Here is a 15,802-nt window from a genome sequence, read left to right as displayed (position 1 = left end):
AGATCGTGGAGGTTCTCAATAACGGGTCAATTTTACGCCTTTAAGGGGTAGCCAAAAGTTAGCGTGTACCAAGTTTTTGGTACCAGAACGTCAGTGTGGTTCCCGAAATTAAACACTTCACCCCATAACAGACTCGAAATAGGGTAACATTTTGGTTGCCGAACGCATCTGTTGCTGTCATACTGCAGATTTAGAATCAATTTTAACAAGGATTCTGCTAAAAACTCCGCATTTTGTGCCCAACCATAATTTATTATTGCTACCAAAGATCCCTTTGAATTGACATTCCCGAGCCGCAGATATCATTTTAAGGATGATTAAAAAATTGCCTCTGGTTGAAATTTTTGCAATGAGGACGCCATGTTGCCCCTATACGTGTTTCACTCGTTTCATTTTTCTTCTTCCTGCGGGTTTCTTGACTGAAAACTTGGTACGAGAATTTTTGTTTTCTTCAGCCCCTTGGGTATATAGAATTTTGTTGTGTTGAGTTTTGTAAATTTTGATGTTTATTGAAACTGCAGTGCCTTAAAAACCTTTTGAAATATGGACGATGACAGGAGTTTTTGAGGGACCAATTTATGTAAACACAGTAGATTTTATCAAAACAAGAATAATATGGCTTCTTGATTATCATTTCCATCCATTTTTTATGGATGATTTTTACAAACTTTTGTCTTTGCTGAAACAAAAACTATCATTTTTTGTTGCTGTTTTGTCGCAGTTTTAAACAGTTGGACGTCTCTGATAAGCAACGTCGCGCGTCGATGATTGTGTAATAGTGGCTAATAAATAATCCTTTTTTAGATCAAAATCAAAATACCAAATAGGGTATTCCGTAACACTTGTTAATGGCGTATTTTTTTTTGATTCCGGATTTGGCTCTGGAACCGTCAGAATAAAAAAGCAAGTTTCGGGTTTCGAGTTATTCTATACGTAGGTGTGCGTTAGAACGAGCGCAATGTTTACATGCAGCTGTCATTTTGTTCTCCCTTCTGGATTTCTTCATTCGGTTCTTCACATCCGGATTGCCGTTTTTCGTGTCCGGATTGCACTGGACTGCAGATAGTACGATTTTGCTTGGCTGAGAGGTTCAAAATCGCGGCAATAATCATTTGCACGTTCATTATTTCAACTGTTTTGTTTTCAGCCAAAAACAGCTGTTTAATGTTTTGACAACAACGTTGAGAGTATTGGTGAACTTCTCGCAAAACTGACTTTTTTCTCAGGGCGACTCCGTCCCTTTTTCGAGCGAACCTAGGTTGCCTCTCGAACAATAAATGAGCACGATGACAGCAGTTAGAGCGAACCTAGGTTGCCTCTAGTTTGCCTCCAGGTGAAAAAAAAATACGGTATAAGTATAATCGCACTTCAATGTTAACGTCTTAGACCAAGCCCACCCAATGGTTGCTAAACCACGAATCGAGCACATTCAGCAACATATCTATCAACCCATCATCGCACCAACAGTCGCTAACTTCATTCGGAAAATAGCATTCGAGCAGTAGGTTGTTACAGGATGCGTATATGTAGCAACCCGGTAGCAACGCAGCCGGTCGTCGCTACCAGAAAATAAACAAACACAAATACCAACCTGGATGGCAACAATGGGTGCGAAAATTAACCAGAAGATAAAAACGCAACCAATTTAAACATCTGAAATACCGACCGAAATAGCAACGCCCGGTGGGCTTGGTCTTAAAAGGCTTTTTCAAACTGACAGCTGTCGCCGTTTCTGCGGATTGTTTTCATTCACGCACACATTCAAATTTGAATCGCACTCTCGCTTTTGTTGTTCACGTTGTTCAGCTGTGGCCAGCGTTGCCAACCTTCCAGATTTTCTCTGGATCTTCCAGACTTTTTGGACTTTTGCCAGGCATTTTTTTAGGTTTCCAGACTTTTGTCATTTCTTCCAGACATTTCCAGACTTTTGAGTTTCGACATGAATTTGCTGACAAAACAATAAAAATTCAAGATTTTCGTTGCAAAATGGTAGGAAATGATTTGAATTAGTAATTGAGGCGTGAGGAATGCCACGAAAATGGAAGTAAAACAGGAAGTAAAGCATAAAACGTATAACCACCGACATCACCACAGTCTCAGGCATTGATAGTGTATAGAATGTATGCTTTTTATGAAGTAATGAGTGTAATTCCACTTTTCGAGACTTTTCCAGACATTTTTTCAAAATCTTCCAGACATTTCTGAAAAAAAGTTGGCATCACTGGCTGTGGCCCCCCTGCGTGCGTGATTCAACTGTGTTCTTGTGTGGGTGCCAGCAGAAAAAGAAAAGACACAAATTGAGTGAAAACGAAAATTTGTGTGTACAATCCCGTATTTGATATCAGCAGATTTTCTAGTTTTAAGATTCCGTATTGGTCCCTTCGATAGTGTCGCGTCCTGGTTCCTCATCCGGTGGTGATTGTTCGATAGGATTCTGGATCCCGGGAGTATGAAAACGCACCATTGTGGCTGCAGCAAATCGTCTTCGAAATTTCTTGGCACCAGCAGCAACAAAAAAAGTGGCCCCAAAAGAAGCAGCTAATAATTTCTCTGTTTTTCGAGTTATCGTCTTAAAAGGTCCGTAAATTCGTCGTTTTGCTCGTTGGTTGGTCGTTTCCAAGAATATACTACGCCTAAAGTTCCAAGCGTTGGCAAAGGATTTGAATCTTAGGAAATTTGTCTTCAGTGTTTTTGTTGCTTCAGACCAGTATCAAGGCGATATCGCAACACATCCGATAGAGATCAGGTACCTGTGGGACAATTCCAGCAGTTCATCATCACAAGCTTTATTTGTAAGTTATCTAATATTTGGATCAGATAATGTCACCCTTTTTTCTTCTAGATTTCATCAGTCACTCTTGGAGCTGTCATTTCATTTTTATAAATCCCAAATTTTATGCTGTAGGGAAGATTATGATTTTGGATTTTTCATTCGAAGTCTAAATTTAAATATAAACTTAAGTTAGTATTTTTCAATTTAATTTATTCCTGATAGATCAGTAGTATGAAAACAGCAATACCTAAATGAACAGTTGTTGGAGAATTGTTCATATTGCAAAATCTCTGATTTGAATCAGAATTTTTATTTTATAACTTTAGATGTTTAAACGTAGATAAGCTTTCTGTCATCCAGTTAAACCACTATAAATGCATGATAGAATAGTCTACTAATTTTAAACAATAGGTTGTAAAAAGATTTTGATTGATACATTTTACTTTTGATTTGAACATCATGAATCTTTCTTTATTTATCAATATTACAAAGCATCTTTTGTATTACACTCAGCATTATTCTCATACGTATGCTCGATTTTTCTACTTTTTTCTTTTTAGTTGGACCTACTTCTGTCCAGATTCAAATTCATTCAAACACGTACCGAGCTAGCTAAAAAAATAATTCACCAAGTAACGGCGACAGATTTGGAAAAAGTATCTAAAAACCACAAAAACTTGAAGCAATCTTGTGTCTTAACGATACCCATTTGGCCCAGACTGTCCAGACTGCCGTGTTTTACGCCATTTCGAACGCTATCTCTCTCATCAAATCCCGTCAACCCAGATGTATAGATCATCAACACCACACATCTTATAAGACCAATTTGCAACTCAGTCGAAAAAAAAGACCGAACCGTATCTACAACTGGTCCCTGTTCTTTTTTGTGTTGGTAAAATTTGCCTTCATCTAACTGACTGAATCCTCTCCCTGGACGACGAATTCGGCGCGCCTCCCCGGGCTATTGGATGTTGTGATGTTTTCCAACGGGCTTCCCTGCAATCTCTCCTTTCCCAGCTGCCTCGGGGTGCCAAAAGACAACGGTAGTGACGAGCTGCTGCCGACGGCCATGGCAGGTCGCGAACCGGTCATCCTCAACGTGTACGATATGGTGAGTAGAATGCCTTTTCTCAAATTCATCATTTTTATGGTGACCATTCCCATGATTTGATTAGAACCGTTTGAACCGATAAGAAGGTATGTTAGCTATTTCATGAGCTAAGCGAAAACGTTTTACGATTTGTAAACAAAAAGGGTCGTTATACTGCTTTCACGGGATGACTTATGGCACCGAATAGGTATCGCATCCTGAACATTCATGATTGAGTAGTAAAATCTTCTCATGTGAGCATAAATTTTCAACTAATATAATCTAAATTATTTACAAGGCTAGTTAAAAGAAAATTGAATTTAAAATAAATTTCTTTAGTTTTTTTTATTGACTATTTTACCTATCTGTAAATATGTACCGAATAAGTATTAGATTCATAATGTGTCTCAAGCAGAATGATGTGTTTTTTTGTCTCCCTTGAAACTTGCCTCGCGTCTTGGCCTCGGCTGCTTATTTATCTTCATGACATCGTAAAAGTTCAAATCGGCCATGTAAACACATTGTTTCTTCTTGAGAAAAATAACTACCCAATAAACGCCGAACAACAGCAATCACATAATGTTTAATGATATCAATTTGATCTCAATATCGGTAGTCATTGTCGTTTAAATTATGCTGATTTGAAAACAAATTCGAAATATGGGATTGGATAAATAATGTATAAATATTTTCAATATCAATTATTTCAAGTAAGTATGCTTAATTGTTTTGGCATTAAAAGGATTCATTTAAGCATTCTTTATAATTTTTATTGCTATCGTGATCGTATTTAACTCTCTCTGATGAAAGACATTTTTTGAGTATGAATTTCAAATAACTTTTCTTTTGAAGCTAAAAAGATTAGATGTATCGTTGTAGCTATAGAGAATTTCAAGATAAACAATTTTTTCTCCATATAAAAAACGTCGGTTTTCCGAACTTTAAAAAAACCATATGTGGTAGTTTTGCATTTAGATTGGATATGAGATAAAACTAAGCAATCGATGTGAACGGGGGTAGTTAGTTGTCTACCAACAAAACAAGTTGAAGAGTAAAGATTATTCCATTCAACCTAGCTGCTGATGGTTTTGTATTGTTAAGATATTGAGGTCACAACACTATGGTGTATAGAAAAATCTAATTTTATGATATTGCGAAAAAAAAGTCAAGATTTAGGCACTTAAAGATTATAGTAATTAAATAAAAATATTATAAAACGACTAACTCGAAAACAAATTGTTTGGTTGGTGGCCAACTGTGCGGTGTTCCGAATTAAGGTCAAGTCTCCCAAGAGTCGATTTTGTGCTGTAATATTTTTTTCGAGTTAACATCCGATTTCGGCGTTTCATGCATTTTTAAGTCATTTGGCTTCAAAAATCCTTTGAGTCCGCTCTCTGGTGATTTTTGATAGTAAAAACCGAAACTTTGAGGCACCTCTAAATCAAGTCCAATTGATCTGAAATTTTTTACAGTTCAGTGTTTTGGCCCAAAATGTGTATGGTCGGATTTAAAAATTCGATCATAGATTTTTCCCTATACATTCATTGCCACCCTAATATTTACAATTTTACATACACCCAAAATAATTTTCACTTAAAAAATAAGTGACATCTGTAGTAAATTCTCGCCATACGTAATTTCATTTGAATTTTAAGTGATGGGTCAAGTGAATTACACTATGACGTTCGAGTGAAATTTATCTGAGTTTCTAAGTAAGGGGGGGGGGGCCGCTAGGGCCAGTGTTGGCCCAACTTGCGTAACGTCATCTTTGAGGATCAACGGAAAACCACGTGGTTGGAGCAGTCCATAATATACACTGGAAAAAATATTTCAAAAAGTGCTAAAAAAATTGTGAGTTCTTTTTTCATCCTTTTTTCACTTTGTCTCTTTCTATCTTATTTCCCTTTATATATATTTCTTAATTTTGTGCTTCGCTTATATTTTCAACACGGAGGGCATTCGTGTTCCCGCTGAGAAATACGAGCGAAGGCGGAGGGTTATACCCTTCAACTGGGGATGATGCGAATGTCACCTATGAAGATGAGGAGCATCTGGAGGATTGGGTGGATGCTGGTCCTTCAGATGCAAATCGTTCTCGGATGGATGACAATGTTGCATCCTCTCCAGTCGAAAGTAGAGTCACCAGGCTCCGACAATATACAGAGGGCTCATCTTCCTCTGGGCCATGGGTGGTTTTCATCCGGCCCATAGCGAATGGTAAACAGCTAAAGCGAATGGACAGATCACCAAAGATCTGACGAGGTGACCCTCTGTAACCAGTGTTACGAAATTACGTCCGAACTAGCTGCGCGTTGTTGTGGCTAACTGAAAAGCTGCAAATGAGATTGTGGCCAGCAAATTCATAAACCTAGAATATTGCGTCTACATTCCGTCTCGAAACGTAGAGATCGAGGGCGTGATCACTGAGATGAGCCTAGAGGCGGAGTACGTTAAATCCAACGGCGTTGGTAAGTATAGGAGCCTTGATTCGACTTCGGTCGATATCTTGGATGGTTGCCAACTCCAAACTGCCACCGTCGTAAATGGAGTTAAAAAGTACTCCCCCTCGGCCTCATTCCGTGTGACCTTTGCGGGTACCGCCCTCCCTCACTACGTCTTGATTGACGGAGTTTTAAGGCTACCCGTACCCGATTCTTTGTGCCTCGCCAATTGGACTGCAAAAATTAGTTGGGGCACACTGCGTCGCACTGTTGCAACAAGCGGCGGTGCCCCAAATGCGGGGAGAATCATGGAGATGGAGCGTGCTCAGCAATAGAACAGAAATGTATCTATTGCGGGGACTCACCCCATGAGATCTCCTCGTGCGAGGCATTCAAGAGTCGCTGGGATAATCAAAAGCGCTCTTGAATGGAACGCTCAAAACGGTCCTATGCCGCCGTATTAAAGAGCGCGGCGCCTCCGATCCAACCCCATTCGAGTAACATTTTTTTATGTGTTGCCAGTTGACAATGTAGACACGGACACAGCAGACGAAGAACTACCAGTCATATTCAAAGCTAACTCGCGTAAACGTCCAAAACCAGCACCTAAGATCACCACAATCCCAAACAAAATACCCACGTTTAGCCCTCCAGTCGCCGTTAGGCAAAAACTACCGAATTAACAGAAAGAAAAACCAGTGCCTCCGGGATTCCACAAGAATATAACACCTCATAATAAACCCGAAGTAGCGAAAACTTCCAATAGTTTCAACCCCAACGTTTCACCTGAATCATCTCCCAATCTGGACTTTTCAAATTGTCGGAAATTCTGAATGAACTTATCACGTTTTTCAACGTATCAGAATCATTTAGAGGCATTGTTAGCTCAATGCTTCCTATAGTGTATATATTTATATAAAGCAATTGATGCAAACTAATTTACGCCGAGAGGTCGGAGATGTCACTGTTTTACAGTCGTAGTTTCATTCCTAAACTGGATCCGTTCAAATTTCTTCTCCATGAAACTAGTTGCGATATTTTTGCCCTTTCCGAAATATGGCTTTCTTCTCAATCAAACATCTCATTCCACGATTTTAACATTATCTGTTTGGATCGCGACGATTGTTATGGAGGGGTGCTTCTGGGGATCAATAAGCGCCACTTCTTTTATAGAATCCACCTCCCTTTATCAGGAGGAATTGAAGCTGTTGCATGTCATAAAACTATAAAGCCTAGTCCACATTAGGAGCACTGACCACACTGACTTGACTCTTAGAACAAAAAATCAACCATTTTCTGTCTAATTTTTTGTTGTCAGCTTTTGCAGGTTCGCAATACCGACGGCAGGTGGCGAACCTGAAAAATTTGACAAAAAATGCCCTGTAGGAAAAATGGTCCTGTTTAGCCCGCTTTTATCGTAGAAATTGCGTGATTTATTTTTAAAGTTGGGTGGCATTTCCTAACTGGGATAGCATTTCTTCAAATCGATCGATGCGCACTCTGGAATCGACATTGCGTACTGTTGGAATAATGTTTTTTTTTGTTTTTTTTTCTGGAAAAATTATCCAGAAAACGAAATCGAGTGTCCAGTCAGTATGGTCAGTGCTAGGAGACTCGGACTGCGATTTCGGTTGCTGAGACTTGTTTTGTTTACATTTGATGATGTCTCGTCTCAAGTCTCCCGACAGGTATGGGAGACCTTTAGCAACCAAGATGTAAACATAAATAAGTCTCAGCAATCGGAATCGCAGTTCAAGTTGCCGAGTGTGTCCAAATGTCCACCAAATATGGCATATGACCTTACAAGACACATCGACTGGAAAAAATAAGCGGACAAGATTACAACAACCATCTATTCTATGGATATTCTACCTCGTTTGGAAGAGTATAACTTTCTCGCTTGTTTGATACATGATAGTGCAGTTGTTTGCTCAAACGAAACCCATTCCAGATTCATCTGTACGTCGAAGGCCTCCTAATCCATGCGGGGGGACAACCAGTGTTCAAATGCATTGAAAGATTTCAGAAAACATGGAACCCTCGATCATTTTCAAGCATATCAGTCCCTTAAAAATCAATTAAAAAAACTGATTAAAGGGAAAAAACTAGTACATTGGTGTACATTCGTGGAGGGTTTATCACGAGAAACGTCCTCGAGTACCTTGTGGAGAGTAGCACGAAACATGCGTAATAGATTTTCAACAAATAAAAGTGAGGAACATTCACATAGATGGATATTCAATTTTGCACGGAAAGTCTGTCCCGATTCCACACCGAATCAAAAAATTGTCCGGAATGTGTCCCTAGACAGATGCTATCTGGATTCCAGCTTTTCGATGGTCGAATTCTTACTTGCCCTCCACTCTTGCAACAATTCAGCTCCGGGAATTGATAAAATCAAGTTTAGTTTGTTGGGAAACATTCCGGATGCCGCAAAATTTCGCTTGTTAATTTGTTTAATAAATTCTTGGAGCACAACATTGTTCCCCAAGAGTGGAGAGTCATTGCTATCCAAAAGCCCGGAAAACCAGCGTCTGATCCCAATTCGTACCGTCCAATAGCGATGCTGTCTTGTATACGCAAACGTGAGCAAATGGCTTCGGTGTTTCTAGACACAAAGGGAGCTTTTGATGCAGTCTCAGTAGAGGTTTTGTCAGACAAGTTGCACTCCTGGGGTCTGCCTCCTACATTGAACAACATCTTATGCAGCTTGCTTTGTGAGAAACATTTGAACTTTGCTCACGGAGATATTGCAGTTAGAAGAGTCTCTTACATGGGCCTTCCGCAGGGTTCATGCTTGAGTCCACTTTTGTACAATTTTTACGTAAGTGACATCGACAGTCGTCTCTCTGAAGGCTGCACTCTAAGACAACTTACAGATGACGGCGTGGTTTCTATCACAGGAGCTTCTGAGCCTCATTTGCACAGACCTTTACAAGATACTTTAGACAGATTGTCTTCCATGCTGGAGTTTTAACTCGAACTGGAGTTACCGATGAGCGCTTAAGCGCGGACTTGGTCTCCCATCTCGGGTATAGCCTTCGATGCAGGTCAGGATGGGAATTATGGCCAGAGGCCCCAGGTGGACTTTATGGCGTAGGGGTACATAGTATCATTAGTCGTCCAATTGCACCCATGGACTCTGAGTAGCATACTGGGGAAACTCGTTCGCTTGCCTTGCCTTGGAATGCAATCCGTAAAAATGCAATCCGCTTTGGGGCTTGGGATTGAGTTTTCCCCTCAGAAAACGGAAATGGTTGTTTTCTCTAAGAAACAGAGACCTGCTCAACATAAGCTTCAACTCCTAGGCAGAACGATCACTCAATTGAGGTGTTTTAAGTGTCTTGGGGTTTGGTGTGTGCCTGGAGGTCCCATATTGAGTATCTGAAAGGAAAATGCCAACAAAGAATTAATCTTCTCCGATCAATCACTGGCACCTGGTGGGGAACCCATCCAGAAGATCTTTCAAAACTGTATCGAACAACCATTCTCTCAATGATGGAATATGGTAGCTTCTGTTTCCAGTCAGCTACTGAAACTCACCTCATCAAACTCGAGCGTATCCAATATCGTTGTCTCCGCATCGCTTTGGACTGTATGCCCTCAACGCATAATATGAGCCTCGATGTTTTGGCAGGCATACTCCCACTAAAAGATCGATTCAATTTATTATCACTCCGGTTCCTCATCAAGTGTGAGGTCATGAACCCAATAATGAATTAAAGAAACATGAGCTATCAAAGAACGAAAAACATAAGCCGTAAATATCATGAATTTTTCGAAAAAGATACAACGGCTCACCGGCAGGACTTGAACCTGCAATCTCCGCTTCAGTACAACGGCGCGTTTGCCAATTTCACCACGGTAAACGTGATGAAACCGGCGAACCCGAGCAATCGAGCTCTACCGATCAATCGAAGCAATCGACCATGTGCTTGCTCGGCTAAAATCCCGAGTCGATGGGTGGGGTTAGAGAAACAAGAGAGATCAATAGTGGGAAAGATCACATGCGGGATATACATGGTGTTTTCGATAGAAGGTCCAGCAGTTGATCGGCAGAGCTCGATTGCTCGGGTTCGCCGGTTTCATCACGTTTACCGTTGTCACCGTTGTACTGAAGCGGAGATAGCAGATTCAAGTCCTGCCGGTGAGCCGTTGTATCTTTTTCGAAAAATTTATGATATTTACGGCTTATGTTCTTTCGTTCTTTGATAGCTCATGTTTCTTCAATTGTTTCTATCATCTACGAAAATGTCATGAACCCATTGGTGATTGTAAATTTTGAAAGGCTACTTGAGCAAAATCTTCAGACCAGCTTTATGTCTCTATATCATGTCTTCATGTCCATGCAGGTTAATCCTTCTTCATATTCTCCAACTCGTGTAAACATCCCAGACTACGACAACTCTTCTGTCCAGTTTGATTTGTCTATGCAGCAAGAAATTCGTGGAATCCCTGATTCGCATCAAACACTTCTGATAGCAAGAATTTTCGATGCTAAATATAGACACGTCGATGCTGACAAAATGTACTTTACAGATGGGTCGCTTATAGAAGAATCAACGGGATTCGGAGTTTTTAACGAAATAGCTACCGCCTCATATAACATCCATCCACCATGCTCGGTATACATCGCAGAGTTAGGAGCCATTTACTGAGCGTTGGACAGCGTCGTTTCAAGGTTGCTTTGCCATCACATTTCTTTGGGTCCCCTCACATTGCTCGATAACGGGCAATGAGAGGGCGGACTCTCTGGCAAAGGTGGTGGCGATAGAAGCAGTATCACTGTGAAATCGTCTTCAACGGATTTTACTTCTTAGTTCGAATGAACTCTCTTGTCAACTCTTCCTACAAATTGATCTTCAAGAAATAATCCCAAATTGGGTAAAATTGAGTTCGATCACTTAGGGCTTTCCATGAACTAACTTAATATCTCTCTATAATCTCCTTCATTCAAGTACTGGATCAACGAATATACGACCTCAATTGGCCTAGGGGTGTTCCATTCGGGCGTGGAGGTATTCGGGACGGAATTCGCCTACGGTGGTCACCCGTTTTCGTTTACCGGTGTGTTTGAGATATCGCCCCGGGAGCACGACGAGCTGGGTGATCAGTTTCGTTTCCGGTAAGTGACCTCAACCCCAAGTTTATCTTCTGCTTCCTATGAAGCAATTTTAAATCTCCATCCACAGACAAAGTATTCAGATAGGCTGCACAGATTTCACCGAAGAGGAAGTGCGCCGGATCGTGGAAGAACTGGGGAACCAGTTCCGTGGCGATCGGTACCATCTGATGAACAACAACTGCAATCACTTCTCGGGAGCGCTCACACAGGTTTGTTTTGAAAAATAAAAATAGAGTCAGAAACGTGTATGGTGCTAACAATTGGTTTATCGTTTCAGATTCTCTGTGGACAAGAGATACCAAGTTGGGTGAATCGCTTAGCCCATTTCAGTTCGTGTGTACCCTTCCTGCAACGCTGCCTACCGAAGTATGTGGATCCATTTTAACGTTTCATTTGAATGTTTTTTAAACAAAATTTTCATTTTTTCCAGGGAATGGTTGACCCCGAATGCCTTACAACAATCAATATCAGCCATACAAGATCGTGACTCGGACACCAGCCCGTTTTGAGAATAGCTTCTATTAGATAGTGCTAGTAATTCCGATAAAGCCACAATAGCACCCCTCGCGTCTGGTTTGACACCAGCAGCAGTAGCAATCGAAATCCCTAGTGATCCAATGGCGGAAATATTCAGAAAAACATCTTCACGGCTCGATCAGTAGCAGTAACAATGACAAAAGCAAACTTTTGACCTAACAAACAAAAAAAAACCACCATCAGGAACCGAGCAATTCCGGAGATATAGCGACAATGAGTGTGTTCGCGTTCTTGTAACATTGATGATATATTTTACGTTTTATCTTTTACATTTCTGTATGTGTGCTAACAACCCACGTTTGTGTCGGATTGAAAAATCTATTAAATCGATAACTAATTACATCTAAGCGCAGTAGCATAGTCCTGATTTCAGTTAGTTGCACCAATAAATAGTTGGTTTATATGCTTCGTGTCATTTGTCACTGAGTTTCCGTAATCTCCGTCGTGTTCTTTTGGACAGTTTCCGGTAATTTGTTTCAAATGATAATGGTTGATGAAATTTTGTAAATTTACCAAACCAAAAAGTGTACGAACAGGAAAAAAGGTATTCGTAGAATTGAAACCTGATTGACGAAGAAGTGGTTAATCCAAATTTAAACAACATCCAGTTATAACGATTCAAGCATAAAACCTTATAAATAAAGTTGGTAAAGTTTATATTATACTAAAAAAAAATTACGACTACATTGGTTGATGCAAAGAGTAAAGATTTAAACACTGTTTTCAAACGGCAACTAATATTAACGTTATAAGTAAAAAAAACGAATCTGAGGAAGCATAATAGATGAAAAACTAGACAAAAAGTAAGAATATTGGAACTCATTAGTGTATGTTGTAATAATAATATGGAAAACAAATAAAAAGTCTAAAGTAGAGGATAGATTTATTCAGAATACAACTGTAGACAATGAATGTCGTTCTTTGATAGGGTAGTAAATCTACTGGAACGACATCTCTTGCAAAGAAGCTATACAGTGAGGAAATGGGAAAAGCTATGTTAAAGAATCCTGAACAGAAAATCCTTATACACTTCCTGCATAAAAGAAGACTAAATACGAACACTAAGCTGCACAAGCAGTGTTATATAAAATTCCCAGGACGCGAACATTTTAACCTACAATGCAGTTTTGCTCCACTTTTAGAATCTTATTTGTTTTCTTAAATGTTTTTTTTTTAAATACAAAGATTTTTTACAAACAAATTTATTTTGCCAATATGCTGTCGAACAATATAAGGAATTTAAAAACAAGAAAAACAAAAACAATATTACAAGTAAGAAAATCTGAATCCAGCACCAAATGAAGATTTATTTTTATGACGACTCAAAACTTTTCTCCGAAACGAAATTTCACAAACTTTGTACTCTGAAGCTACTGTTTATTCTTCATATGGCAATACGAACAAAAATTAAAAAAAAAAAATAAACAAACGATATTATACGTTTACCCTCCCCCTCAAAGGATAAAAGAGTGAGTGCAATGTTTTCCTTTTGTAAAAAGTGATTATTCCGAGCGCGAAATAAGTCAACTTGAAGAACAAAAAACAAAAACAAAAGAACACAATAGCAGAACCTACTAAAATGCCATTTTCCTCCACTCTCTGTTTCACTATTGAAAATGTAAAAAATAAGTGAAAAAAATAAATGATATTATTGAACATAAAAGTGTTGTTTTTATTTTTTTTAACAAAAGTAACAAATTTGGAGCTTCCCGTAAATAAATTAATCCGTTTCAGCGTTGCATCATATCGCTTTTTTAAAACTTTAATACATTTTTGATATTCCATGTGATAATTGCAAATTTTAACGGCTTTAAACTTCTGAGAGTAATTTGCGTCCTAACAATTTATTTGGGGCAAATTGTATAATCTTCATGAACGTAAAATGTTTAATTCTTGTGTTTTATCTGTCTTTGTGTTTATAATTTTGAAGTAACTTATCTTCTTAATTTTTTAAGACAATATTTTAAACTTTAAATGAAAATTAGGATTAAAATTTTTTATCGACCAAAACCGCCACTTTTTGAGGTGAATTTCAACATAAAGGTGCATTTACAGTTCTTTCGAACGTGAAAATGGTAAAACTTATATTCTTCAAAAACTCGACTATGCTGCATTTCATGGCTGCGAAACTAGATGGAATAGATGCGGAATGGTTGGAAGATGGTTTTTGAACTGATTCCCTTGTTCAAAACCCCTTAAAATTGGTTTTATTTCAATTCCCCCGATTTTCACTGCGGAATATTTTTTCCGCGTTCACTGCCATTCCGCTCGAAGTGTAGACGCACTGAGCGAACGTGAAAACGGAAAACGAACAAGCGAATGGCAATGTGCATTCTGAAAACATTTTTCACCGATGACGGAAAAAATTTTGCTCCATAAAAATTAGTTTTTAAATTGCAAGCACATTTAGAGGCAATTAAAGGCCTAAAATAACGAGCCTATAGTAAACAAAGGCAGACCTACAGCAGGGTTGCAAGCACATTATTTCGAAAAGGATCAGATTGCGCTTCTTTGTTTACTATAGTTTCTTTAGCCTAAAATACTACGAGTTTGAAATGAACGTATACGATATTTTTTTTTTAATTGAAAATCCGCTTGGGCATAATTTAATTGCACCTGTTGGAAGAGTTTCTTGACGAATAAATGTACCTGTTGGAAGAGTTTCTCAACAAATAAATGTAAATGAGGATCATCGAATGGCCAGGGTCCATAATGAAATTTAAAAAAAACCTGGATTCCGCTTTGTTCAAATATGTGCTTTAGAAAAGGTATGGAAATAATTGGAAAATATAATAACGTCCTTTCAATAACCTTTTCAAAATAAACAAATCGCTATAGCTCGTTACTCCTTCATTGATAAATACTTTTTGAGAGTACTTTAAATTCATAATTTAAATTTAAATTCATTGTATTCATAAATAAGGATTTTTGGATTATTTTCTTATCTTTTTCAAAGCTGAATATGTTTTGAAGAAGAACAATATGTTTTTTTATATTTTTTTTTTTTGAGAAATTTGAATTTAAATTTGAGCACCGATTCGACTAGTATCGATCAGAACATTGGTTGAATGATCTGTCATTTACCGGTCGAAACCATATTTCTACCTGTCATTGAACAAACCTCTGGCTAATTTTGAAGATTTGACCGATTTGACCGATTTGACAGTTCACTGCGGAATATTTTTTCACTGTGGTGAGTTCACGTTCACGTTCGCGTCCGAGTTCACAGGAACTGTAAACCGGGCTTAAAAGGTTCGAACTTGGAGAGGAATGATTCAATACGAATTATTTTGATCGAAATCGAGCGATGGAAGTGGAGTGCAAGAGTAACTTGTAAAAAAAATAATTTGAAAAGTTGTTGCAAAATTTTTTAGTAACACCCTAGCAAAAAGCTCATTTCGCATCGGATCCCAAAGCTTTTCTAAAGCCTCCAGAGAGCTTCGGGATTGACGGACCCCTTGACATTTTTTGCATTTGTGTTGGTTTTGTTTTCGAAGCCTGCAACTTTTGAAATGTCAAAACAGCTGGCTGCATGCTTCCAATGGTGTGCGTGAGTTCGAGCGAGATAGGTAAAAAAGAAACGTCACATTTTCTGTTTTTCCGCTCACACTCGGCTGCTGTTGGTGTTGGTGCGTTGGTGTTTTGGTGATGCGTACGTTACTTGTTTGTGGAGTAGTCAGAAAAATATTGTAATCTGTTCGTAAAAGTGACTTTCCCAGTTTTGTAAAACTTCAAAATCTTTTTATTGCTTAAAATTATAATAAGGGTAAAAAATTATGATCAAAAAAATTTAAATCTTCTTTTAAAAACAAAATAAATATTTGAAAAATTAATCC

The 15,802-nt window shown here is 38.6% G+C and overlaps 1 protein-coding gene across 5 annotated transcripts; it reads left to right on the top strand.

The window, feature by feature from the left end:
* Positions 1 to 2,263: 2,263 nt before the first annotated feature.
* On the top strand, positions 2,264 to 13,629 carry LOC129744577 (deubiquitinase DESI2). 5 transcript variants are annotated; one of them, XM_055737179.1, is made up of 6 exons: positions 2,264 to 2,577; positions 3,334 to 3,884; positions 11,263 to 11,429; positions 11,497 to 11,638; positions 11,707 to 11,795; positions 11,860 to 13,629. In XM_055737179.1, exons 2-6 carry the CDS (start codon positions 3,750 to 3,752, stop codon positions 11,936 to 11,938), a joined length of 612 nt encoding a protein of 203 aa, XP_055593154.1. In that variant the 5' UTR covers positions 2,264 to 2,577; positions 3,334 to 3,749; the 3' UTR covers positions 11,939 to 13,629. The 5 variants fall into 5 exon arrangements, with proteins under 5 accessions (XP_055593154.1, XP_055593153.1, XP_055593152.1 ...); XM_055737178.1 differs by having other exon boundaries at positions 2,264 to 2,746; XM_055737177.1 differs by having other exon boundaries at positions 2,264 to 2,792.
* Positions 13,630 to 15,802: the final 2,173 nt, after the last annotated feature.

The sequence above is a fragment of the Uranotaenia lowii genome, chromosome 2 (assembly GCF_029784155.1).
Source record: "Uranotaenia lowii strain MFRU-FL chromosome 2, ASM2978415v1, whole genome shotgun sequence".
Lineage (NCBI taxonomy): Eukaryota > Metazoa > Arthropoda > Insecta > Diptera > Culicidae > Uranotaenia > Uranotaenia lowii.
Note: the sequence above shows the minus strand (reverse complement) of the source record. Positions and strands in the feature narration are given on the sequence as shown.